This window comes from Condylura cristata, unplaced genomic scaffold, assembly GCF_000260355.1.
Source record: "Condylura cristata isolate star-nosed mole 26May11 unplaced genomic scaffold, ConCri1.0 scaffold00015, whole genome shotgun sequence".
Classification (NCBI taxonomy): domain Eukaryota; kingdom Metazoa; phylum Chordata; class Mammalia; order Eulipotyphla; family Talpidae; genus Condylura; species Condylura cristata.
Genome location: NW_004567116.1, coordinates 40,615,635 through 40,643,395, shown reverse-complemented (window position 1 = coordinate 40,643,395; position 27,761 = coordinate 40,615,635). Strand labels below are relative to the sequence as shown.

The 27,761-nt window shown below is 36.5% G+C and overlaps 1 protein-coding gene across 9 annotated transcripts in view; it reads right to left on the bottom strand.

The window, feature by feature from the left end:
• Nucleotides 1–316: 316 nt before the first annotated feature.
• LOC101628624 (chromosome unknown open reading frame, human C11orf30) overlaps nt 317–27,761 on the bottom strand; it is a 72,638-nt gene continuing 45,193 nt past the window's right edge. For 3 of the 9 annotated variants that reach the window (XM_004683221.2, XM_004683219.2, XM_012725621.1), the window contains 10 exons: nt 27,137–27,273; nt 24,594–24,767; nt 22,236–22,434; nt 16,468–16,632; nt 14,543–14,698; nt 13,514–13,555; nt 10,838–10,989; nt 8,692–9,255; nt 7,216–7,716; nt 317–3,203 (listed from right to left, as the gene is read on the bottom strand). In XM_004683221.2, the coding sequence (XP_004683278.1) occupies nt 3,009–3,203; nt 7,216–7,716; nt 8,692–9,255; nt 10,838–10,989; nt 13,514–13,555; nt 14,543–14,698; nt 16,468–16,632; nt 22,236–22,434; nt 24,594–24,767; nt 27,137–27,273 (2,285 nt within the window). In that variant the 3' untranslated portion in view covers nt 317–3,008. The remainder of the gene's footprint in view (nt 3,204–7,215; nt 7,717–8,691; nt 9,256–10,837; nt 10,990–13,513; nt 13,556–14,542; nt 14,699–16,467; nt 16,633–22,235; nt 22,435–24,593; nt 24,768–27,136; nt 27,274–27,761) is intronic. The other 6 variants (XM_012725619.1, XM_012725624.1, XM_012725620.1 and 3 more) reach the window with 6 other exon arrangements.

Here is a 27,761-nt window from a genome sequence, read left to right as displayed (position 1 = left end):
AGGGAGCTGACCCACACAGCACTGATCTCTCCTGTCTCGCCTGTGCTCCCCTTAGTAGAGTATTTCAGTCAATCCACCCGTCCTGCTCCCCACTCTATTTCTGGTGAATCCTCTCACCCCCCACACCTCTGACATATATCCCAGCTCTTGTATACATAAATAAATCAGTCTTAAAAAAAATACATCAAATGATGGATGGATAAAAAAATGTGGTATATCCACACAATGGCATATTACTGAGCTATACCTGATACAACATGGACGAACCTTGAAAATACTACGCTAGACAAGAGAAGCCATAAAAGTCCACATACATTAATTCCATTTATATAAGATGCCCAGAGTAGGCAAATCCATAAAGAAGTGGCGGCATTGGGGCTTCAGGGGTGACGGCTACAGGGTTTCTTTACGGGGTTATGCAAATATTCTAAGCTTGATTGTAGTGATGGTTGCCCAACCCTGTAAATATGCTCAAAACCACTGAACTGTGTAACACTTTCAGTGGGTTAATTGTATGGTATGTGAAAAAATCTCAATAAAGATATTTGTTTTTTAAAGTTCTTTAAGTTGACCATAGCTGCACCTGCAATACAAAGTAGTTACCAGCTTATTTTAAGCCAAATGGATTTTTCTTTAACAGCTGGCAGGGTTCTAATAATTTTTTGTAGTATTTGCAATGTAATCTCTGAATTATCTTTCCCCAGATGAGTTAAAATTATACTTAACTTATGGACTTATGAAATAGAGATCTAATGCTGAGAATTTCACTGAAAGGATGTCTGGAGAGCCATAGATGGTTATCACCATCCATCCACTTAATCAAGAAACCTGTCATTTTTGTTTCCTCCATCTTTTAGCCCTCCCATGCCCATTTCATCAACAGAAAGTTTTTTTGTAAATGTCATGAGGGTTAGATTTTTGTATTTAGTCTCTAGGACATCTGTGGTGCTTAGAATAGTGTCTGGCTTAATTAATATTGAGCAAATAAAAGAATTCATTCTCCTTGAAAATCACATCTTTAAAAGAAAAATAATTAAATCCCTCACATGATAATTTCTTTATAGACTAATTTTTTGAAATATAGATGATGGAAGTTTCATGCATTATTGCAGTTGTAAAACACAAAGGCTCAGTTTTACAAGGGACATAGGTCTGCTGTGCTGCCAAAATATGTAGAAGTAAAACACAATAATTTTATTCCAGTTGGCTCGTGTTACCTGATCCATGAAGGTTTAAAAGATATTTTATTTTATAAAAACTTACATCTGTAAGTAATGAAATTACCGTAACAGAGGGATTAACCTGGAATACATAGATAGGCTTAGAGGCCCATGAACCCCTAAAATTGTATGTAAAATCTAACATGTATATTGGCAAGTGTATCTTTTTGGTGAGAGAGTTCATAGTGTAATCAGATACTCAAAGAAGTCTATGACTCAAGAGGTTAAAAAGTTACTTATCTAGAAACAGAGTCACGAAGTCTTTTAAACATGAATTGGTACAATAAAATAATATCCAACAGCTCCATCTATGGGCAAGTTGTTATCACCTAGTAGAAGTAATGACATCTACCAGAGATCAGTGCATCGAATGAATGCTTACATTTAAATCTTCAGTGTCACTCTAGTGGGGATTTATTAACTATAACATCACAGTTTTTTTTTTTTTTTTTTAGCTATAGATGCAAAAATTAGGAGACTGTTGATGAATTCTACTTACAGTACTTCAGCACCAAAAAAATTGGGCAGTTATGCTGATATATGTATATACATTTTCAACATTTTGTCAGTCTTAAAATGCTTATTTATAGTGAAATCTCTATAAAACCGTTAAAAACTTTTCTATATACATTTTTTAAAAAATGAAAAGTAGTTTCCTTTGCCACAACTTGTCAAAACTGACTCTTACCCACCCCCACTTACCCTTCACTCTACTTGTGACAGACAGCGATCACAAGACCCAAACATTGCTTAAACAAACTGTGCCCTAAAAAGGTAGGATGCTTAAAAACATTACATTTAAAACTGCAAATGAACTTTCTATACATTTCAAAGGGGGTTAACAAAAGTATGCAAAAGTTATTTTCAAAGTCTCAGTCCAACATGAATGTGCAATTTCAATGTTAAGAGAACATCAGATGAATATTGTTTTCCTGAACATAACTGGATATTTCCTTTGGGCTAGAAAATGTTTCTTTTTCCTCTGCTTCACAAGGAAACATTTTCTTGTAAGTATTCTTAAAGGAGGGTGGGGGAAGCAAAAGGAGAAAAGGGTAGGCAATCCTGGTTTGCAGGAAATCTGTCAGAAGGACTATGGCCTGCTTTGAAATGTTTACATTTAAATAAATAGTAGGCAAGTTTGCTGCCTGGAGCACAAAGGAACAACACAATAAATAAGCTTACAATTGGTGAAATGTACAAGCCACCCACAAAGCATTTTCCCACTGGTTAGGCATCTAATTCCCACCATCCAACAAGGATTCTTTAATGCCAGTATTTTTCTAGCTATTTTATAAACTATGAACCGAGGAAATGTAATATGGTTACCAATTCAACACTTCAGGGATTTACAAAACCATACAAGATTTTGAAAAAACTGTTCCCAACACACCATTTCAAAATACAAACTAGTCACATTCTCCTTTTTTGGGGGATGGTGTTTTGCTTAGTAGAAACCAGTTGAGGAACATTCACAGGAAAATTTTCTTCCACTGTAAAGACAAACTTTTCCATTGGCCATGGTCCAACAGAGAAAGATATCAGGTCTTATGTCACTGTAGATGTGCATTTTTTTTTTCTTTTTCTTCTTTTTTATAAAAAAGTACATTCCCCTGTGAGTTTTCTTGTTATAAAATGCTGCTCCTACAGCAATTCTTGTTGAAACACTGCTGTTTGGGGTCCACAGCCTCAGCATGGGCAAAGTGCTCTCTTTACACATCAAAATACAAGGGCTTCCCTGGACACCTGGTAATCAAGTAGGTTTTAAAGTGCACTCCTGTGTCCAAAACACTAGGACCGTTCAGCAGAACTCTGAGAAGGGCTGGGCTCAGTTCCATCCTCTGTGCTACTGTCTATGTCCTGCTCCATTGTTGTCTCATCATCATCCAACTGCTGACTGGTGAAGTTGTTTAGCTCAAGAAGCCCGCTGGGCTCTACTACCACATTGGAGCTGGAGTGACAAGGAATAGCATACTGGGGAATGGCCTGGAAGACAAGACACATACACTTTACGGTAAGGAAAGGCAACAAGATTTCCCCAAAAGTGCTAAAGAAGGAAAAAGAAATTGATCGCTACTATACACCAGGCACTGTGCTTTGATGTAATGTTCTAATTCCCCGTAACATTACAGGAAAACATTACCTCCATTTTAAAATGAGGAAACAAAATGAGTAAGTGATTTAATGAAGGTCACATAGACAGGAGGGATTAATAGCAGGACTCAAATCTAATGCAACTAAAACTGATGTTTCTACTCCTAGATAGCACCTCTTCTAACAAAGGAGGCCATATGAAAGCTGTGCCTAATTTGAAAGACAGACTTTGGAGGACATTTCTGTTTGTTCATTAGGCAAATTTAAATGGGAATGTAGTCAAATACGGTTCATTATTATCTGCAGATGAATAATTAATTTTCTGATGCCACAATGTATTTTAAGCATTTTGGTAACTCTCTGGTAGTCAAAGGGGAAGTTATTTGTTTAGGCCACAAACAATCTATAATGAAAATGAGAGTAGAGAAGACTTTTTAAAACAAAACAATACCAGTAGGTAACCTAACATTGTGGCAATATTGCCTTGTCAGATTCTTTTTTTTCATCTTTATCAGGTATCTTTTTACAAGGCACATCAGTTTCATTTCATACCTCTATTTAAAACTACAATTATTTCCTATTGTACTTGCTATATGTAAAATCCAACTCTTACCATGGCTTTATGTAAAACTTCTATTTTAGGGTCTTTGCAATAGTTCTTCCCCTCTTCCTGGAAAACAAATCTTTGCATAGCTGTTTCACCCCATCATTTGTATCTTAGTTCAAATGCTTAGTTTAAGAGGGTTTGAAAAGATTCCCTTCTATGACTATGAGCCCAGACCACTGGGTTGGGCCCATCCCTCTACTTCTATGTTCACTTACATTTTCTTCACTGCATTTACCATCTCCTTATTGTTTCTCACCCTTGGAACATAAGACTAATTTTTATTTTATTACTAGAAGTTCAAAGCATGAATAGATGGTGTTCAATAAACATTTGTCAAATGAATATCTTTAACATAAAAAACTCCAGAGTAAAGGCTGAAGATCAGCACTTTGCAAATATACCTAACCAAAACAACCTTCTACTGGAAGAAGAATGGTGTAAATTTGTAACACTTTCGAGAAAACAGAGCAAGATGTTTAGGCACTGATACTAGGGCAGTGCAGTTTTTTGTTTGTGTGCTTCTCCCCATCCCCCATAGCTGACATTGTGAGAAAGTCTCAGGTGGGATGTGGAGCCCTAGATTTCAACTCTGGATCTGACTTGCTATGGACCTTTATAAGTCACTTCACCTCCTTGAATCATAATTTAATTTTGTGTAAAGTTAGTTAGTTGGAGAAGATAAGCTCTAAAGATCCTGTGTTTCTTAAAATCTGTGAATTCCATATTATATATAATATTCCTTCAGCACAGAATATATATTCATTTTATTTGCTCCTCTACCTGCAGCTCCCAGCACAGTGTCTAGAACAGAGTTTAAATAATTTATGATGGATGGATGGATGGATGGATGCATGGATGGATGGATGGATACATGGAAGGAACAGATAGATACCTGTCTACAAAGAACAATGCTTTTCATTCAGAGCATTAAGTATCAACATATTGACATTTTACAGACATCCTTTAAGGAATCAAAGTACTTCTGGAAATTTCTTTACACATTCTGAAAGGTATTCTACTCATCAGTAAAATTTACTTTAGGTCAAAGTTAAGCAAAACAAATAAGATCTGAAAATGTTCTAACAATATATTAATGATGATTATACCAACATAAGCTATCTCTACTTAGAAGTCTGTACCAGATACCCAAACAGCTGGTTTATATACATTTTCCTACTTAATTTTAAAACCACAATTTCCATCTCATAGGCAATGAAACTGGGCTACAGAGTTACTCTGTTGCTCAAAGCCACAATGCTAGCAAGGAGCATAAACAATATTCAAATTGAGGTATTTCTGACTCTAAAAGCTTGGTTCTTCAGCACTGTGTTACCCATTCCTGACATAGCAACAAACTAGCTCAAGGTACATGACAAAACCTACTCATCAATTATCATCCTTGCTACAGAAAACAAATTATATTTTCACCCCTGTTCATAAACTACAGAAAATATTGGGTTGCTGGAAGTCATGACATATATTTTCTGTTTTCTATGCAAAAATGTGTCATGAATTTTCCGACAACCCATTAATTTTCAAATAAATCAAAACCAAAATGGTTTTCAATTTAGTGAGCAGGCCAATTTAAACTCAAAGGAGTTGCAGTGATTATAGTAAAAACAGGAGTAGCTGCCATGTATTTATTCAGCAATCACTTCGAGGCCAGGTACTATGCTAGGTGCTTCGTCTCAGTATGTTCTAGCCCTACATCAATCATATAAGTAGGCATTCCTTATTCTCATCTTACTGCTGAGGAAACTAAGGCAACACTCAAGTTAAGTAGCCTTGTCCAAAGTTACACCATGAATGGCAAAGCCAGGAAACCTTTTCTCACACACCTTACCATCTTTAGTAGGGGAAACAACAACATAACAAATACCTTTGTCAGAGACTATTTCACTAACAGCTTTACAGGAAAGTATACATTATTTGAATAATTCAATGGTCACTTTTACTTGGCTTCAAGGAAGTCAACATAAGTAACTTGTGTTATTTGATTAAAATTGGTCTATTTGGGCCCTCCCTGATAGCGCAACCAGTTAAAGCACAGCACTACAAAGCTATCAGCAGCCATTGCAGCAGGAGTTGGATCCCCAGCCAGGGAGATCCACATGGCGCAGCAGACCTCTCCTGTCCTGACAACCGCTCCCCTCAGTCAATCTACCTGTTCTATTCTCCACTCTGTCACTGGTGAATCCTTTCACCACCACCACCCCATCTCTGGCCTGTACCCCAGTTCTCATATGCATAAATGAGTCTTTTAAAAAAAAATTGGTAAATTTGCATTCTCCTATAACTTGGCATCATGGAAAGGGATTTATCAGTCACTTCCAGGTCACACAATATGTGAATCTATGATAAATTCTAAACTAGCCACACTGCAATAAATCCAGATTCTCAATTAACTAAAATATGTTGTTCCGATACCTTCTAAATAATACATAAATTTAGCAAAAAATGACAAATGTCATGAAAACATCCTGATACCCTGGCAAGGAGAGAGGGAAATAAAATATAACTTCTAAGAGCTAGTCTAGACTCAGTGAATTCAATGTTCTTGATCTGTTATCCATGATGACAGATGAGTTTCAGAATGAAGGAATGTGAGGCACAGGCAGAACTACTGTCAATGAATAACCCTTATGTTTACTAGCCTGTACTTACCTAGGCAGGACAGTAATCAAAACAAGATTTTTCAGTAACCACGATTGAAATAAAAAGCAAAGCTTTATGGTTAATCCCAAGTTAGATATAAAAGTAAATTACTTAGAAACATTCTTTTACAACATGTTCCTCCTGACATTTCAGTTAATTAAGGTTTTATTGTCCTGAAAATCATAAATCTGGATCAAGATTAAGAAGCATGTTTTTCCAAGGAAAAGGGTCTCTGAAACTGACATAGACGTGCAATCTAGTTATATCCAAAGAGTTTCTGGGCACAGACTGGGGAGCCTGAAGTTTGCCTCCAGGAATTTACCAATCTTCTGGGTTGACTTACGAATGTAACACTGACAAGTATGACTTCAATCTATAAATCAAGTTAACATTTGAACTTGGGACACTTGCTTGCCTCTTAAGTGTGCTATATGGCAACATAGTGTCAATTTCTAAACTCTCTTGCAGAAAAAAATATATAAATTCATATATTTGTAATAGCTATCAAAGCAAATTTGTCATATGTAGCTCAAAGAAAATGCCTATGCCTTTTTGCCATGTTGGCTTGACGCTTCCTATGACATCCCAAAACATCCCAAACCTCCCAGATAGCATGATTTCTCATACGCCTCCCAATCTCACCTGGATGATAATTTCCGCTGGGCTTTCTTGGGCTTTCCTTGGGCCTGCATTCTGAACACGCAGGAGCCGGCCTGCCGCAGGCACTCCTGCACCATCGACTTTCCTTGTCGTTAGGGGAGGACCAGCAGCAGATGGACTTGCACAGAGCTCTCTACATTTCTGTTGCTGGGGAGTGGAATTCGCCATCCCTGTCACCACCACATGGGTGGAAGGTACTGATCCTGCTTCACCAGTGAGTATACTGGTGGCAAGAGCCTTCTTTGGGGGATCCACTACCATATGCTCTACATTTGTATCAATCTGAGCTTCCATCAAAGACATTTTCAAAATGTCTGACACTGCTGTCTTCTCAGAGGCCTGAATGGGAGATATGCTTGTAACTGGTGATGTCAGCTTAGGCACAGAACTGCCACCAGTTATCTTTGTAACTGTGGGAGGCTGGCGCCCCTCAAAAGTTATCTTTGTAACAGAGGATCCTTGGGTTATAATTGGCTGCTCCACCTGAAAACAAATTGGGGTTGTGTGTGTTACAGCTACATCTCTTTGAAAAAACCTATCAAACACCCCGACAATATGGCAAAAGAAACATTCGTGCGGTACACTAGGAAGACATTTTGAAGGTTGGTGTTTTAATAAAGGGGCTGTATGGGAAAGCATCTGGTTACTTCAAAGGACTCTAAGGAAAGAGGAGGGGTTGAAAGAACCCTTGTTCAGCCAGTCAAGGTTCATAGCAGTAAAGAAAAAAAAAGTCACAGCAGCCTTGTTTTTCCTTTGGGGTTTATATCCCCACACAGTACATTCCCAAACTATCTCAAATTATTTCATATAATCTTCAGCTTTTTAAAGTAAAAAGAAGCAGGATTTTTTCAATCTTTTGCTTCAATCTTTTGCATTTATACAAACATGTTCACTATATGTATTTGTAATATACACATACATACATATATATCACTCCAAAGTCACTGATTTTCCTAATATAATTTCTTTTGAATATCCACAGATAATGCCTCTGTAATCTATAAGATAAATCTAAAAGATAAAGTTATTAACTAGGTGGTGATAATGTAAACTACATAGGAAGATGGTCAATGACATTCCTTAAAAAACTGTAGTTTACTTAGCATTATTGCAACAGAAGTAAAAGTCTACAAGCGTGGAACTATTTTTTACCTAAAAAATAAAAATAATTTAGGAATTCAGCTTCTGTGCACTACTGGTCAATGCTGAAGTGATTTCATTAAAAACTACCTGGAAAATCAAGTTCTGAGTGCTATGCTTTTTTTTTCTTCCTATATTATTAATGCGTGCATTTCTTCCCTATGTCAACCTTCTGATGGGACAAAGTAATATCAGCGTAATGAGGCTTTTGAGTTTCCTCTTGCCAGGAGAAAGCACTGCTAATCACAATAGGGTTGTGATGTTGTCATTTTTTCCGTGAACAGAGTTTAACTTTGCATGCTATCAATATTCCGTTACCTGGCTCACCGGCTGTTTCTCTGACGAGGCTGGCAGCGGCATTTGGCTTTGGGGGTTTTGGGGTTGCACGTAGATTTTTGGTTGGTTCGGAGCCTGCTGCAGTTTAGGGAGCTGCTGCGTGGTTTTCACTGCAAGCACCTGTACTACAGTTTGTGGGGGCTGTGCCATTAAAGTAGGAAGCTGCCTGTCTTTGGCCACCATGTGATGCTGTGTGTGCTGTACATCTGGCTTGGGCTGTGCTTGTTCTTGCTGGAGAGGGGTGAGTTTTTGATGCCTGATGGAAAGCTGGGGCATTTGCGGGAGTTTGTGCTGGAGCTGGTCTGCCTGCAGGTGGATGGTCTGCTTCTGTTTAGTCTGGAAGCACTGCAGAGTTTTCACTTGCAGCTGAGTCTGTTCCAGCTGGGGCTGGCTAAGTTTCTGCTGTTTAGCTGACTGTGACTGAGTCAGGGCAGATCGGTAAAACAGACCTGTCTGAGGGTCTAAAGTGTCCATCTCTTCAACCTCGCCCTCCTCAGTTCCAAGTTCCTCGCTGTGTTTGGTAAAAGCAGTGTGACTGCTTAAAGCCTAAGTAAAAAAGGCACAAAATAAGAATGAAATAAGAAAAATGCCTGCATTGCTACATATTCCTCAAACTACAAGAGACTTGATTATGAGATTTGTTAAAAATAAGCCAAAAAGAAAAAAAAAACAAAAAAAACATCAAGAACTCTTAAGGTTGTCAATCTAAAGGGAGCATCAGATTGAAATTCGGCAATTTCAACTCATAGACATGAAATGGCTACCAAAACTGGTCTAGTTGCTTTCTAAAAGAAAATTCTTAAGATAACCCAGAACTTACAGGAAAGAATGAGTAAGATTACCCTGCAAGCACTGCATAGCATGAGAAAGAAGAAAAGGCCCTCTGGCTCAGGAAACACCTCTGCACCTCACCAGCCTGGAAGAGATGTTAACCAAGCCAGAGAAAGGACACAGCATCCATGGAGGGAGGGACTCAGAAGAGAGCCAGATGAGCCCACTTCGGTCATGGGTACACCCATGAGGTGTGAGGTGAGCATGTTGACCAAGGGACCTGCCCAGCCAGTCCCCGCAGACGGCCTCTGCTTGGATGGAGAGGTCTCAGCAGCCTTCTCCAAGAACTGTGACCAGCTCTTTACACGAGTCCTCCTCGCCCCTTTGTTCAGATTCCAGGCCCAGCAGGCCACACCTTTTCTGAGACCTGGCTCACAGGCGTCAGAAGACTGAGGAGGACACGAGAACGCACATGTGAGTGGACAGGGGGCTGTGCCTTTCCGGTGTCAGTATCACAGTGGTGGGAGGAGGCATCGGCTTCAGGTGACATGGTGAGAGCCAGCCTGTTTGACCTCTCCAGTGTGCTGAGATGGTCACTTCCAGGATCAGTCAGGTGAGGGCAAGACTCCAGGCCTAGATCTGACACTCAGCAAAACTTCTGGTCCACTGGCTTCTCTTAGTGACAAAAGATTCACTCCACACCCATCCTTTACACTGCTTGTCATATGTCACATCTCCACTCCAAATGTGAAACTTTGGGATTGGGTTGAAACATTCCCCTATCTTACAATGACCTTACACATACAGGTTTTTAATTCAACAAATTTATGCATTATCTTTCAGGTAGTTTCCCTAGAATCCCAGGTTAAGACTCTAGAATTAAGGTCAACTGCTACCACCTGAATGATGGTGATTTATGTGACTACTAATTGTAAATCATAATTGAATATCTGTGATACCATCTTATAATAAAGGCAGGATACTCTAAGTTTAAATCCTGGTTCTGTCAGCCAGGGTTAAGTTACTTAACATTTATAAGCATGCGTTTTTCCTCATTTGCGAGAGATATAATACACTCACTTTCAGGGTCATTGTGAGAATTAAGCAAGTTAACATATTTAAAGCTCAAAGCACAGTATCTGTCAAAAACATCAACTTATCAACATTTTTTCTTTTCCCCATTACCTTTGGTACCAGATCTGTTAAGACTCTCAATTCATTTCCTCTACTCAACCCGTGCAAAGGACTCCAAATTCTTCAGGTCAGTTATTTGCTGCCCTTTTATAATAGTAGGTGAAACTGATCCTTACTTCAAGAAGAAGGCAGTTATAGGGAACAGAAAGAGAAGAGATACAACCTGCTGCATAATGTGGGTGATTGCTCCAGGGGAAGATGCCGGGATGGACTTCACCACCACTGAAGTCTGTGTTGCGGTCTGTGACTGAGCCACATGCTGGAGTAGGGTCCTCTGGGGCTGGGAGGGCTGTTGAGGCTGGGAGCGATGGCTGACTGAAAATAGAGGAGGTGATGATATTTCTCCAGAAATCACGACAGCATCTGTAACCAGTAGTTGTTTTAAACAAATGTCTATGAGATTGCGTCACAGAGAGAAAACATGGAAATACGATCTAGAAGGTAGAAGACCAGAGTCTGCCCATCTATGAGCTGTGTGACTTTGAGAAAGTCACTTATCTTCTTTGAGATGTTCTCACCTGTAAAATGGGAATAATGGAGCTACTGTACGTATGAGATGAAAAAATGTATGTAGAAGCCGGTAAAAACTATTATCACAAAGGAGGAATAAAATCTGCCAAGCTAAATCCTCCTGTGAGTGACACTTTTCCCTAGTAAGATAACAAAACAACAATCAGTTTCTATAACCAAACCCCAGACTAATATTTTTAAGGATAGTAAGAGCATACAAATTCTTTATTCTTGTAATTCCAGTTCCAAATGCACTAATTCAAAGCCTGAAGCATTTATTTCTTTATATGAAGTCACATGGTTTCACAGCCTTAATTCCTAATTCTAAAAATGTCCAGAGATCATCATAATACTGCAGAAGGAGAACTGGGCCAACAGCCACACCTGGATTCTGTCCCACTCTGCCATCAACCAGCTGTGTAAATTTGATGAGGTCATTTAACCACTCAGCGGTTTAATTTTGTTTGACTTTTTTTAAATGGGATAATAAACATTTGTTTCTACCTAGAAGAAGACAAAATGAAGTAATCAATCTAGCACTTAATTGTTAAGTGCTAAAATATAAATCCAAAAAAAGAATAGGAAAATCAGTGTTGCTTTACCTTCTTAAAATTAGCTCATCTGACAAGAAAAGATGGGAGTAGTGTTAGAAACAACCCCACTTTTTAGTTTCTTGCTACAAAGGTTCCATGGAGTAAACTACTACATATATATATACAGACAGATGTAAAACTACACCTCTACATCGGTGCCAATCTATTATCTTTCACCTCTCTCAATTTCAACTTTTTAGACAGTATGGACAGTTACCACTTCCTAGTCTACAGAACTTTAACTTTTTTGAAGCAGATATACAGAGCAAATCAAACCTATAAAATTAGCTAATGATTTTGAGAATATCAAATCTGTCTCAATCTATGATTCCATCTTGATCTACAATTTCAAATAGTGACGGGACCATACTTAGCAAAGTCATAGCAGGGTGTTCAATAGTAAGATGGCAACCACAGAAATTAATGTAAAGTGCCATTTACATATCACTGAACTTTAAACTATCCAATGAAATATATAAACTGGTTTTATTTAAAGATTTATTTTTATTTACTTATGCATACAAGAACTGGGTATAGGCCATTGGTACAGGGGTGAGGGTGGTGGGAGGGCAGGAGAGGATTCACCAGAGACAGAGCAGGGAACACAACAGGCAGAAGTACTGAAATACACTGCTGAGGGGAGAGGCAGGAGAGCTCTGCTGAGCCATGTGGGTCAGCTCCCTGGCTGGGAATGGAACTCATGCCGCCGTGGCTGGCGATAGTTTCACAGCACCTAAAAGACCCAGCTTTATTGATTTTTATAGCAAATTCCAGCCAAATGCAATTTTTCTATTGTTGACATGCATTTGTCTACATCTAACTTAAGAAGTTGTAGGCGGCATCACCAGTACTTTCATAAATATTCTGCAGTATTTTACTATGTGTCCTAGTATGTTTTATATGTACATTTAAAATTTTGTGTTAATGAAATCTTTCACACATGCTTAAACAAACTGAACAAAAGGTAGTCAATACTTATATTGAACAACAACTACTGAAATCATTTACAAATGTTGTGGAGAAAAAAAATCATACTAATACTAAAATTAAGCAGATTAATGAGGGTTGTTATTGATGGACACCTCATCAGAAGTAAGCGACATCTGAAAAGTAAACAAGAAATAAAAATAATTTCTGATGAAGTTATTACATGGAACACTTCTGCCACTCATACTAATCTTCATAGTATTACATTAAGTTTTTTATTAGAAATGAAATGGATTTAATAGAAGATAAAATAAACCATTCAAAAATAATCTTTATTCAAGACACTATAAAATTCTTCATAGTAATTCCTTAGCATACAGGAGAGTAAGGGAAAACTAACAACCAGTACAGGATAACAGAAGAGGGGAGGGGCAGAAAACTGGCTTTGAAGTCCAAAAAAAATGCTCATTGTGGCTGAGAATATGATGAAAGGAGATCAGGAAGAAGTTCACAAGTGAACATTTGGAAAACAGCTGAAATGACCTTAACTGGGCTAAAATACCATAAAACAGTCACTTATTTCCTTAAACAACAGTCACTTACTTCCTCATTTTTTCTAGTGTTCAATTGTTCATTACTAGAACAAATTCTATTATTCTACAAAAGGAAAATCTGTCTCCCTGTCAGAGTGGAGCTTACCTTTCCTCTACCAGATCAGAGTAGAGCGCATCCATTTAAGTGGTTCCCCCGACACCAAAATAATTATCTTTTACCTTTAATTATACTACAAATGGATGCACACCACTTACCTAGAAGGGGAAAAGCAACCTCTGTCCCCTCATCAGTGCGTTCTGAAAAGGATAAGTAAGGGGAGAAATCATAGGTCTTTCCATCTATTTACCAAGTGATAATCTAATATAGCCCTAGAGATTAATACTGACTTCCCCAAATTACTGCCCTGAGCTTAATTTAGTTTTGTGCTAAGTATCTCTAAAGATGGACACTAGAGGGCTTCCATAATCTTCAAATGGATTTTCCCTTTTGGCAATTTTAACTCATTAGTCTAAGTATTTCTTAAAATGAAGTCAAAGAAATCCTTTTCTGTTTTGGTATTTACAGCCTTCAAAAATTTGAAACAGTGTGTTTTCTCTTAATCACTATCTAAGAAAACTTAAGTAATTTCTTTACATACTGCTTAAGTCAGATCTCCTAACCCCTAATTATTCATATCACTACTCTGATCTATGTAAAAAATCAAAAGCAGTATTCCAGGTGTGGTCACAATAGAGTATAAGAAAAAGACTCTTTTAACTTCCTGCTCTACCTCTCTATCTATGCCATCTACAAATTTCATCAGTTTGCTGCCAGACCACATTTTAAACAAATGCCTAATTTGTTCCCTATCAGAACTCCTAAGTATTTACAAGGACTTAATGTTTTCCACATTTTTTGCTTTGCATTAAAAAGGCTGGCTTTATACCTTCTTTCTTTTTTGATTCACCTTCTCTGTCCCACAGACCAAAAAAAAAAAAAAAAAAACAAACCTCAGATGCAAAAAAATATTTTATTCTTAGGTAGGACTTTTTAACCTCCTCTCTACAACTGTTGCCCTATGTAAGCAGATGTTAGTTACAGCTAAGTGGCAGTTTTGTGTTAGTGGCAAACTTTTTCCCCCTATTTGTTAAAGACAGGATAAATCTCAAGGATAATATAAATTTGCTCTCAGAGCAAACTGGGAAAGGTCTAGAAATATAAGAAATATGTCCTCCCCAACCATCCCACAAAATCCAAAAAGGTAGCTCTCCTACCTTAAAACTACTTTTTGAGAGGACACCTACCAGTAGTGATGTATTCAGCAACTAGTTCTGACTCTACCACAGCAATTGATGGACTCTCAGGAGAATGTCTCTTTTCCTGGGTCATCTGAATAGGCACTGCCATTTGACTCAAGTCAATAGTGGGTTGTCTTGGTTTAGATTCCAATTTTTCCTTTACTGCATAAAAAAGTCAGGGGAAAAGTTAACTTTTGTAACAAACAAGTACCAAAACCAGAGTTGTCCATGGGAATAATGAACTAGACCTCTGGGGTAACACACTGGCAGTGTCTAAGGAGACAGTGAGTTGAAAAGAAAAAGTAGACTGCTATGTATGTGACAGAGTGCACAATTTATACACCCATACCAGCAGCCTAGCAAGAAGGACTCAAATGCATTCAAACTAAAATCCCCTTAAAACTAGGAGGCCAAACAACTGGTCTGTTTCTCTTATACACACTTCCCTGAGGCCATTTCCTTTACCCTTCAAGGTTGTCCCTGGTTCTCTCAAGTTAAACCTGAAAACAAAGGGTGAGTAAGTAGCATAAAGCATGATCTGCTCTGGTGCACATCTAACCAGACCAGCACAACACTGTAACAATTTAATTTGGTCTATTAAAAAAATCAAATTAATGGGAAACCCACAGGGATTACAATTGAGATGAAAAAAAAAATGTACAAAATGATATAAAAATAAACTATTATATATTTTTTTTAAAAAATCAAATTAATCTCCAAAGAAACAATCTAATGTCTAACATGATTCTAAAGAATAAAAACACCTAGTGTCAGGAAAAAGAGTCCTCTCTGTTCTTGTAAATATGTCTTATGGAGTAGTCTGGAATCAAGAATGGTTTCCCTGAGTAGATTTACTTTCCATCACTTTTTCTATAAATTCTACTCATTTGGTTCCCACCCTTTTTAAGCATTAATGGAAGTGGCAGAGCATGCCAAAGTTAAGTAGCTAAGGAAATGTCTAAGGCAAAAAAACAAACCAATAGAAAGATTAGCTGAAGAATTACATTAAATGCTAGTATCCTTGGGGTGGTACAGAATGGAAATTACAACAAACAGTAACAAGTAATTAAGTTCAATGAATGATCATTCAGATTATTCCTATCAAGTATATCATGGCAAAATCAAAGCAAGCATCTAAACAAAGAAAGCAAAACAAGTCCATAAAATATCTGAAATTTACCCCACAAATAAAAACGACATTGAACTAAAAGGTATGCATTCTCATTCTACCACTAGCCAATTACCAATAGATAACCTCTCTATATCTTGGTTTACTTGAAGTCCATAAAATGAATGAAATGGGTTGGAGGAGATCATCACTAAGGTCCTTAAATATCTGACAATCTTTGACCTATAGTAATAGAAAAGTCATAATGAACAAAGATTTTGCCTAGTTTACTGAAGTTATTTAGTAACTAGAAGTACTTATAGCATCTTGTTAAATGAATACAGTTTTACATGGAAGCTCAAGTGGTTAAATTAAACAAAGAAGAATAATGATAAAAGCTACTATTAGTGTTTTCTGATCACAAAACTGCCCCTCCAAGATAAAGGAGGATGGCGGGGCCCTTCAGTTGACCTCCTCTTCTTGAAGAGAACCGGCAACAGTACATCTACCCCTGTGCTCAAAAGTGACAAGACTGCTCCTTTCTGATGACAAAAGGCAATAGGATTGTTCATTTTAAACAGGAAGACAGAAAAGAAAGAACTCTTGCTTCTTTTCCCCTTTCTATTGACTCTATTCTGTGTCTCCTTCAGGAATCCTACGCACATACTAATCAACTGACAAGTAGACAGACTGCACCAATGATTGCAGTCCAGAGTAGGAAAATGTGCTCAAATAACAAAGAAAATATAACAGTGGTAGTATTTTAGCACAATCCATCTCTAGAGAAAACATGCTTCATACAATTGAGCATGTGAATTCATACCTGTTGTTTGTTGGAGTTCTAACAGAGCTTTGATTGTTGAAGTAGCTGATTGTGATTCACTGGATACATCCTGATAAATTATGGTGGGGCTAGTCTCCATTGCAATCTCATGTTCTGACCAATCCTGACGCCGGGAAGCAATTACATGAACTACAGGCTGGGAATCTGTTTTATATTAGTTAAAGAAAAAACAAAACCCTATAAACAAGGTTTCTCTTTAAAAAAAAAAAACAGTGCTTTTCTTTTTAATCTTGTATTTATTGTAAACTCTATACTTTATTTCCCCAAGAAGATTATAAGCCCCCAGAGAACATAATTTTTTTCAGTTTTATATTCATTTATTCATTTATTCTTTCATTCAACAACCTGGGCACTTATGTGCCAGAGTATATATATTTGGCATTGAGGACATATTGGAGCTCAGAGAATAATCAGAGGATGCTCAAGCAGCACACAATTACAATTCAATGTGATAGCTGTTATAATAAATAGATGTGCATTTCTATAGGTGGGCGCATGTTTGTGTACACTAAGAATAAAATGTTATAGGAGTGTTATTTTTTCCAAAACACCTAAAGTGGATTACAAACTGAGCATTCAACACTTTTTGGATGGTTAAATTACGTAAAAGAAATTCTGTCCATCACCAACAAGAATGCGTAAGTGATCCAGGAGGAATGATATTAATAGGACATGTATAACATTTGCAGTTCAACACCTTATAATATAAATTATAGTTTCAGCTCTATCAATTGTTATCAATTAATTTCTTGAGTTTTAATTTCATTATTTCTAAAGTGGCAATGATAAAAACTTTCTACCTTATAAGATTGCTAAGGATATAACGAAATAATATATGTAAAAAAGCTTTATAAGCCTAAGAAGAAGAACAATAAAAATGTTGTGGAATTAAGGTTTTAATTTTGAGTTTTTTTTGTTAATTTCAAAATAAATTACATCCCTAATTCAAAGCTTATTATATTTATGCTATATACATATACATGAAAATAACAAATGCACATCAAAATAAGCAACAAAATATTTACTGAGTTTTCCATCTAAAAATAAGCAGGTTGGACTAAACTACTGTTAATTCCTAAGTTCCCTTTTTAAGATATTACAGGAAATGCTGTGGGATAAAAAAAACCTTGATCACTATCCCCAAATTTGGGTTATAATGGAAAGCACCTAAAGATACACATAGGACTTTGTGTTTAGAGATAAAATTAAATGTTTAGGACAAATAAATACATAGAAAGTCAAATTCTGCTTTGAATTGGAATGGTAAGTGAAAGCATCATAGAAGAATGAGAATTCCTGTAGCCCACAAAAATCAGAACAAACAAACATATGAACCCTATATTTTTGAAAAGCTCAAACAGATTGAGGTTGGGAGAACAATTCTTAAATGAAAAACAAAACTAGTCTTACCCAGAGTAAAACAAAGTGATTTAGAATTTTTTATTATCATTAACAAACTGTATTTCTACCCCTGCTCCAAAAAACACTGATTAAGTGCCACACTAGGTATATATAATTTCCATTAAATGTTCCCCCAAATTTAAAAGATCTTGCAATATCAAATGTGAAACATTTAATAGTTATTCTTTATTCATTCTAATTAGTTATATAGAATTAAACTTAAGAGAACCAACTGTATAAAGAATCAATTTTATATACTCTAGGTTATAAAATTTAGGAAATTCTCATGATGGTATAAGTAGTCTCTGCTTAGTGACTTTGCAACAATTATGTTAAAATACACTGAATATCCTAGAGAAATCAGGGATTGCACCATAGAAAGATGAACTAGAAAGAAACTAGAAAAGGGTAACTAATTTCCATATGGGAGAAGCAATTACCAGAGACATCACCCCAAATAACACCCTCAGTAGGAGCCAGGGAGACTGCTCACTCTTTCTACCCTCAGAAAGAAAAGCTGAGTATTACAGCAAGCAGCACCCCAATAGCCACCAGAGAGGGTGTTTGTTTAATGCTATCCTCGATTCTGTGCTAAAATCTTCCCCACTCTCTCTAACAATCCAGAAATGCCAGTACCAGAGAACTCACTATTTCTTTGACCTGTGCATAATTATGACAATTATAAAACTGTTTTATATGGAATAGAATCAGGCCTTCCTGTAACTTTTATCTAGTGATTCTAGCTTCTGCCCATGCATTTATAAAGGCTAGTAATTTTCCTTCTTCCACAACATAGTCAAGAGAAGTAACAGAAGCTTTAATGTTCCCTCAATTCAAGCTTCATCTTCTCTTCTCTTGTCTCCACCAGCCATTTCTCATATAAAATGACTTCTAGACACCTTACCCATCTAAAGCATCTCTTCTGAATAAATTCAAGATAGCTGTATCTTTTCTATCACAAATCTCCCTTCACTGTATTTAACTCCCTAGAATCACATCATTCAAAAAATGTTCTAAAGTCCACTAGTTTTACAAAAGAAGGGTTATATGGTCAAAAAAAAAAAAAAAAGGGGAGCCTATTCTCTACCTTCATCTTTCACAATACATATTAGCCTAAATGGTCCTGGCAAAGTTCTGCAAAAATTATGTTTTGCCTAACTTAAATTTATTCTCCACCTGCACCATGGCCTACTAAGATCATGAAGCATCTAGAAAATTAAATTGTCCTAAAAATTGTATGTGGTCTACTTAAAGTAATGTCTTTAGAGGGTGCATATTTGTATCCACTTCATGCCTTCTTCTGGCTTAAATCCCTACCCTAGGTTTTGTCTCCTTGTTCTCTTCCATTTTACTCACATAATGCTGCAGTCTATCTAACTCATCTTACAACATTTTGGAAATAAACAGAATATAAGTAAAACCCAATATTTTACTTTATAAAATAGATCTGGAACCCAATAAGAAAGGAAAAAAGATCTAATTAAGAAGGAAATCTCAGAAGTTGTGAAAGGTATATGGCCCAGTTCTCAGTAGGTGATTCGGCAAGTATGCTTTGATCCACTAGGCTTGGTCACCTAGTTGTCTACTAATACTTAGAAGGCTCACCCACAGGGTAGGGGGAATTCCATAAAGGAACCAATACTTTGGACTTAGGCCAAAAAAAAAAAGACTTTCATAAGGCTGAAGCTTACGCATAGTAGCTTAACCAACCACAGTTATTAATGGTTGTTGTTTTGCTCTTTGTTCAGTCAAACTTTTACTACCTAGTTTGTGCTTATATAGAGAGATGAATCTGATCTTTGCCTTTGAGAAGCTAGTAGCCTAGTAGAAGACAATTATAAAAAAAACTAACAAAAACTACAAAATAAAATGATCAATGATAAGCTAATAGTACAATTCTGGAAACAGAGTGTAAAAGGAATGATGAGCTCTCCCAGGGTGATCTAGGAAAGAGTCACAACAAAGTGAAGGCAGAAGGCTAAATTCTAACCTGTGAGGAGACAATTCAGGAATCAGACTAAGGCCTAAACCACTTCTCCTTAAGAATCAGGTATGGCAGGGAAAAGTTTAGAAGTAACAAATAGAATCAAGAAATCCTGTTAACATGAAAGATACCTTTATTCTATGACTTTTATAAAAGAGAAATTGCCAGAAAAGAATGTGAAATCAAGAAAAGGTGGATTCTTTCTTACAGTAGTATGTCGAATACAAAGAATAGATGTTAGAAAAATCATCAATGGATACAAAAACTAGTAGATAAATGTTTTATGAGAAACATGATATTTAAATAGCCTCAAAGTATCTCCCTACATACTACTATTTGTCTACTAGGGAAATATCCTAACTTCAAAATTAAAAAAAAAAAAAATGGGAGAGTAACACCTTAGTATATTGGTTAACATTAAAACCATCAATATAGAGGTAAACCAACATTGTGTGTCCCCTGCTAAAATTAAGAGACACAAAATCATGTCTGTAGAATTGCTGCTAAATCCAGTCATAAGAAAATATCAGATAAAGGCAAAATGAAGTATATTATACAAAGTAAGTTATTTACAGTCTTTAAAAGTATCAGTTAGGAAACACAAAGACTAAGGGACAAAGCCAAGTTAAAAATATAGAGCCATGCGCGCAGACCTCTCCTGACCCGCCCGCTGCTCCCCTCAGCAGGGTACTTTGTTAGTCAGCCTGCACTGCTTCCCGCTCTGTCTCTGGTGAATCCTCTCACCGTCCCTGCACTTCCGACCTGTACCTCAGTTCTGCATGCATAAATAAATAAATCTTAAAAAAAAAAAAGAGAGCCATGACTATAAAATGCAATCAATGCATGATTCTAAATTAGATTGTAGATATTAAGTGGGAAAGGACTATAAAAAACAGTATTTAACAGTTTAGGACATTTGAACAGCCTATAGAGTATAATGCAGCAATATTAAATCTCTTGGTTTCCTAATAGTATTTTAGTTATAAAGAAAATGGGCCTAAAGAAATACAGACCTACAAGCTATAAAGTAATTAAGGGTTAAGGGCTGCTAGGTAGTATTTACATTCCTAGTAGGTATGACCCTCATGTACTTTGTAAACCAGCATGATCTTAGCCTATTTTACCTACTCTCTATGAAAATAATTCTCAAGGGGAAGAAAAGGCTAGCATACTCAAGGAACTACAGACTTAAAGACAGAAGAGGAAAAAGTAGCTGATGTGCTGAACTACAAATGGAATCTATATTCAATCAGTATGTCCAAAAGAAAAGATTAGATAATAAGCATCACTCCACTATAACTTGATAATCAATGTAAAATGCTAAAATGAGTCTCAGTATATTAACTAAAAAAAATTACCATCACTAATATACACTAAAGAATACTACCTTCTAAACTGAAAATTTAGTAAAATCAATACTTAATTTTTTTTAAATGAAAAAGATTCTATTTATTTGTTTATTTATTTATGCATGCATGCAAACAGAACTGGGGTATAGGCCAGAGGTGCAGGGGCGGTAGGAGGCTTCACCACAGACAGTGTGGGGAGCAGAACAGGCCGACTGATGAAGTACACAGCTGAGTGGGCAGGTCAGGAGGGTCTGCCTCACCATGTGGGACACCTCTGGGTGGGCATTATAGACCTACTTCTGTTGCAATAAAGCTAAGTAAACTACAGTTTTTTAAGGAATGTCATTGACCATCTTCCTATGTAGTTTACATTAACACCACCTAGAACTGGGGTGTACACCAGATGTGTGGGGGGTGGGTTGGGGGAGAAGGGATAAGAGGATTCATCAGAGACAGAGTGGGGAGAATGGGCAGATCTACTGCAGTACACTGCAGAGGGGAGCAGCAGGCAAGACAGGAGGGGTCTGCTGCACCATGTGGGTCAGCTCCCAGGCTGGGGATTGAACTCAGGTCACAGCAATGATGGCACACTGAGACTTAATCCCTAGACACCAGGGAGGGTCTTGGTTGTTCTACTTATAGTCCACTTACAGCCCACCCCTGGCTACTTGATTCTTTCTCAAGGTTCACCAACAGCCATTTCAAAAGGTTTACTTACTTTCTTACATAGTGCTATTTACCCAAAAAGAGACAAGAGAAATCAGAGCTCTAAGTAATTTAATACCTGTCAAAAACATCATCTAAAGTTTACCTATTATGCGATGAACATATATACCATGCAGAAAAGAATGGTAAGCATTAACAAAAATGTTAGCTCACCCAAGTTTTCTTCAAACAAAAGAAAATAAAATCAAAGAACTGACAAATCATAACATACGTTTGTCTGAAATCCCTAGATGCAATTTCTACTACGTCAGCATTAATTAAATAAATCAGAAGAAAATGAATCTCACCTTGGGAACTTTGGGAAGACTCTGCAGAAGAGGAACTACTATCTGCATAATTCTGTGGTTCTTCTTTTCCTTCCTGAATTGATGAATTACCAGCCTCTGCCACCCTGGATGCTTGCTGTAATGTTTCTGTGACAAGCTGCCTTGTTTGTTCACTAACAACTGTTGCTTGAAATGTCACTGGTTTGGGTTTTATAAGAACCTAAAAGAAAAGCAAAATTATCTCCATTTAAAATTTTACACCACTATTTAAAAAGCTAAACTTCTAGGTTATAAACTGGTATTTTTCTGACTTGGAAAACAGCATTTTGCAAATTTATTGTGCTTTGGGTATAGCATTGTTCAACCAAGACTAAGTCAATCTATGAACAAACTATAATCACATACAATAACATACAATGTTCTAAGTGGTAAAACTATGACCCTGAAAAGGGCCTTCACCCCTGTTTTTTCTTGCCTCCTATGCTTTTTTTTTCCCTAAAGATTTATTTATACATACAGAACTGGGGTACAGGCTAGAGGTACAGGGGTGGTGAGAGACTCCAGAGACAGACTGAGGAGCAGAACAGGCAGATCAACAGAGTACACTGCTGAGGGGAGCAGCAGGTGAGTCAGGAGAAGTCTGCTGTGTTATATGGGTCTCCTCCAGGGAAGGGGAACAAACTCGCACTGAGGTGCTGCGGCTAGCTTGCAGTGCTGCGTCCTAACTGGTTGCACCACCAGGGAGGGCACACCTCCTAAGCTTTGGGTCATTTTACAACCAGCACACTATATGGAGAATAGTACCCACAAGCTAAGGATGACAGAACAGAAAGACTCAAGGCACCTAGATTCCCAATGGAATTTTTGAGCCACAGCAGCAGTCTAAGCCTCAGAACTTCATCACTATAATAAAAATAAAACTTAAACTTGTTTAAGCCACTGTTCTTCAGATTTCTTTTCATTAATAACCAAATGAAACCTCTCTCTCTCTCTCTTTTTTAAAGATTCATCTATTTATATATACAAGAATGGGGATGCAGGCCAAAGGTGCAGGGGGTAAGATGATTCACCAGAGAGAGTGGGGAGCAGGGTAGGTAGATCTACTGAATTACTGAATTACACTGCTGAGGGGAGCAGCAGTGAAGACAGGAGAGGTTTGCTGCGCCATGCAGCTGCAGATAGCCTTATAGTGGTGAGACTTAACCCCCTTTAGCCACCACGGAAGCCCCAGATGAAATTTCTCACCGAGCTACCTTAACAAAGTTGACTTGCTTGGGACCTAAGTAATCTTTAAAGAATTCCTCATAGGAACAATGATTTAGACAGTGTTATCAGCAATACAAAACATGTGCTAGACAATCTCCTAGCAAAAATAAAAATCACAGACATTAAAAAGCAAATGAAATAGGAGAAAATTTTCAAAATAAACTATTTTACTTAAAAATTTGAGATCTAGAAGTTGCTTTCAATTGGAAATGGCATAAAAACAGTAACTCATCACATTTACTTTTTATTTATCTCATACTTAAGATTCCAAGCTATTTTAGACTCTATTGAGTCATCCATTTAAAAAATTCATGAATGAAACCCTGAGTTCTATTAGGACTGAGATGAAGCAAATGAAAACATTACAACTGAAACGAAAAGGCAACTTGTATTTAACTTCTAATCACACAACTTATTTGTTTAGATGTATAATTTATTTGGCCATGACTATAAGGGAATCAATCATAATGACAAATTATTCACTTGTGGGCAAGCTAGCACCTTTTTCAAAAATTCTAGGATTAGCATTTCTCAACCAAAGCTGACATTGCTTCCCTTCAAACTACCAGAAAAGCAGTAATACCTACAAAATAAACAGTAACCTAGTAACATAAGATTAAATCATGAGTCTGAAATTCCAAGGCAAATTTCCAGTAAAGTTCCTTTATCTTCTATTTATTTAAAAACGAACAGATCTCTAGTTTCTCCATTATTTAGGCTGTCAGTAAAGCATAGCTTGTAAGTAAATAATGTTTTCAAAGTCCTTATTAGCTGATAAAAAGAAGCTACTTGGCTGTGAGAGTTTCTAAAATACTATCCCTCTTCAACCTTCTACATCTCAAATGATAAAATACGCCTTCAACAACTTTTCATTCTAAAGAGACTCTTTTCCCCAATCATTGTTTGTGACGTAATAACAATACTTAGACAGATATAAAAAGTACTGAAGAACGCAAGTTTTGAAAATAGCTAATTATATATGCTTGATCAAAACATTTAACAATCTGATTTTTTAAAGATTACTCATCTTTTCATTAAAATTTCTACTTTGGAATTTTAGGAATTTAAAATATGTCAACCTTAAGAAAAAAAACACTGTATCTCATAGCCTACCTGTGTTTTCCCTTGCTGCCCATAAACAATTTTTGTAGGGATGATCTTCGCTGCTGGTTGAACTGTGGAACCTATTCCTTTTGGCTGTGTTACAATCATTTTGGTGATGGGTCTTGTAGCAGTGATGATAGCTGGTTTTGCTCCTGTTGGCACTGTCTGAATAGTCTTTTCTCCCTAAATTGAAGTTAGTGAATATACAAAAGATTTGTTGCATTTAAATAATAGAAATTGCCCATTTACTGAAAAATCACAGGAAGGTTTTTGTCAGGATGATGGGAAAATTCTATAAATTGCACAACAAAGTACTTTTCTAGGTGAAAAAGCCCTAGATTTACTTTTTAGTATTTAAGTCATCTGACCAACTTTTTACCCAAAGGAGTTGTTTTTTCCTGACAAGTGAATTTAAAAATATAATTCTTCACGCAAGAATATTTATTAGATTTACCCATTCACAGAAGTCACGTATTAGAGTCAGAAAAATTCTAGAAGAATATAAGTTAAAATGTTAATAATGTTTCTCCCTAAAAGTTTGGATTATAGGTCTTGCCTTCCCACATCCACTTCTATTTTCTAATTTCTCTGAAACGAATATTTATGTAATAAACTGCCTAAATTTCCCAAATATGAAATTAGAAGACTGTACAACAGACTGTCTTTATGAAAAAGTATGAGCAGGGGATGGAACTAGCAGTGATACTAACATGATTTCTGTGGTTACAAGGGAAAATTTGGGGCATTTCCCATGTCTTACTATTAGTATGTTACTAATATCACTTTAGTATATTAACTATACTGCTTAACCCCATTAACCTCCTACCATTTTGATCTGCTTTTTTCTTATGTGCCATTTTCATTCATGGAAGCAATACTTGAACTAAATAAAATTCAAAGACCGATGTTACTTTATCGATAACATTTTAAAAGTTGAAATTCATAAAATTAAAAAGGGTCTGAAGTGTTTTACCTTGTCATGTTTCACTTTATCAGCTTTTCTTAATTTTTAGTCGTCATTATCACCTAAATTTATGACCATCTAAATTTAGCAAGCATTAAAAACAAAGCACACCTAGGTGAGCTGGTAAAAGATAATCATTATGAACTTTTAACTAAATGTGATTATAAAAATCAGAAATTTAATGATCTGACTGTAATTATCTAAGGGAAACATGATATGTCTATCAATTACGTGATTATTTCTTCTCACACATACATACTTTCACAACTGCATCCCTGGAAAGAGCTCTAGAGTTCATTTGCCAAGAGCTGCTCATTTGTATGTGGGTATGCTTATTAAACAGCTCAATAAATCCTATTCAAATATAACACCCACTCAAAGTAGATAAAAACCAACCAGCATGCTGTTGTTAGAAAAAGCTCTTCCAAAGTATGTACATGGGTATACCCAGGTATGCAAGTGGTGACTACAGGTGCATGATCACATATGGAGAGGTAGGTGGTCTTCACCATCTTCTGATCTGCTTGTTTCACTATTTCCTGTGTCAAACTGTCACTATTAAGTATGTCTAGCAGCTAAGATTCACACATGACTCTTAGATCTATGTGTCTAAAGAATCTAAGGTACACAGCATACCCTCTCATATATCAACTTCTGTGACAATGCAAACCAGATTTTACAGGGTTCTGAAAATCTGAATTCTAATCTTGACTTTAACTTTGGCTTACTTTATATGAATTCAGGCTAGGCATAATCTATTTTCCCATAGAGTGGAAAATCTAATGTTGGACTCCAATCAACATTGTAGATGGTGATGTCAAGCAGATTGTCATGAGATCTAATACAAAGATGTGTAACATTCTATTTTCTAGCAAAGAAGCAACATTACCAAGTTTAAAAAGTGTATGCCTAGAGTAATAACAATTGAAAAAGAATATTTATTGAGGACTTTATGTGCTAGGCACTGTTTTAATTACTTTCAAAATAGCTACTAGTTTTGAACAAACAAATTTTTGATTGATGTTATCACTCCCAACATACAATGAGGAAGTAAGGAGAGAAAGCTGACTAAATTAGCTAAGACCAAACAAACTATGAAATTTAGAGACAAAATCCAGGTTTGCCCAACTCCAAATCTTTTAACAACTGCCTTCACAACTATAAGTTATTATTTTTTTACTAGCCCAAATAAATAAAAATGAAAGTAATAAATCTCTATCAATTAATTTAGTCTTAACCCCAAATATTTTCCTTTGCCCAGATGAAGCAAGTACTAGGCCAGTATTCACTGTCCATATCCAGGAATTAAATTATCCTCTAGAAGTAACCCCACAATTAAGCCAGAGGAATCCTTCATCTGGACCAAGTTAAGCATCTAAATCATCACCACAAGCAATTGGTTACAGGCTACAAGTTTCAGAAATTGTGAAAACAGCATCAGTAGGTGGTATTTTAACAATTATTACATCACAGTGGTGCTAAATCAAGCCATTGTAGGATTCCTAAAGTTATTAGGCAAATATTTATATAGTTAGTCTATAAAATTCTCAGTGAATTGCGGAAATTTGCAGCTCAAGCTCTTACTTACTCCAGCATTTAGCAATGTTGTGACAACGTTTTTGCCTGGGAGTCCTTGAATGGTGGTTCCTTTTCCTGTAGTCTTTTGCACAACAATCACATTGGGCTTGGAAGTCATTGGGATTGTAGTGATTTTGGTAGTCGTTCCTTAAAGAAGGAGGGAGAAAAGGAGGCCTGAGTTAAAGACCAATGATATCTGGCATTCTGTTTACACTTCACAGTTTAAGGTGAGATGTCATGAGGACCAGACAAGGAGGGTGAAAATGAAAAACTGGAATGGTTAATTACAAATTATCCTGCAAGGAGAGAATTTTAAGAACTGACTCACATTTTTGGAATCTAAAATGATGACCTACACATCAAACTCAAATTAGGGGAAAAAAAACCACTATTAGGTTCTCTATCTATATTCCTTTACAGACTAGTTAACTGCAACAAATAGGAACCTCAATTCCATAATATTTTCCCAAACTCATATTACAGTTATGTAAATAGTGTGAGGGGAAAAATCCTCAAAAGAGAATATTAAAAAGATCAAATATTTGTCAAAATTTATAAAATATTACACTAAGAAATTTCTAAAAAGAAGTCATGTATTCTTGCCTCATCAAAAAGATAAAATAAACACTAACACA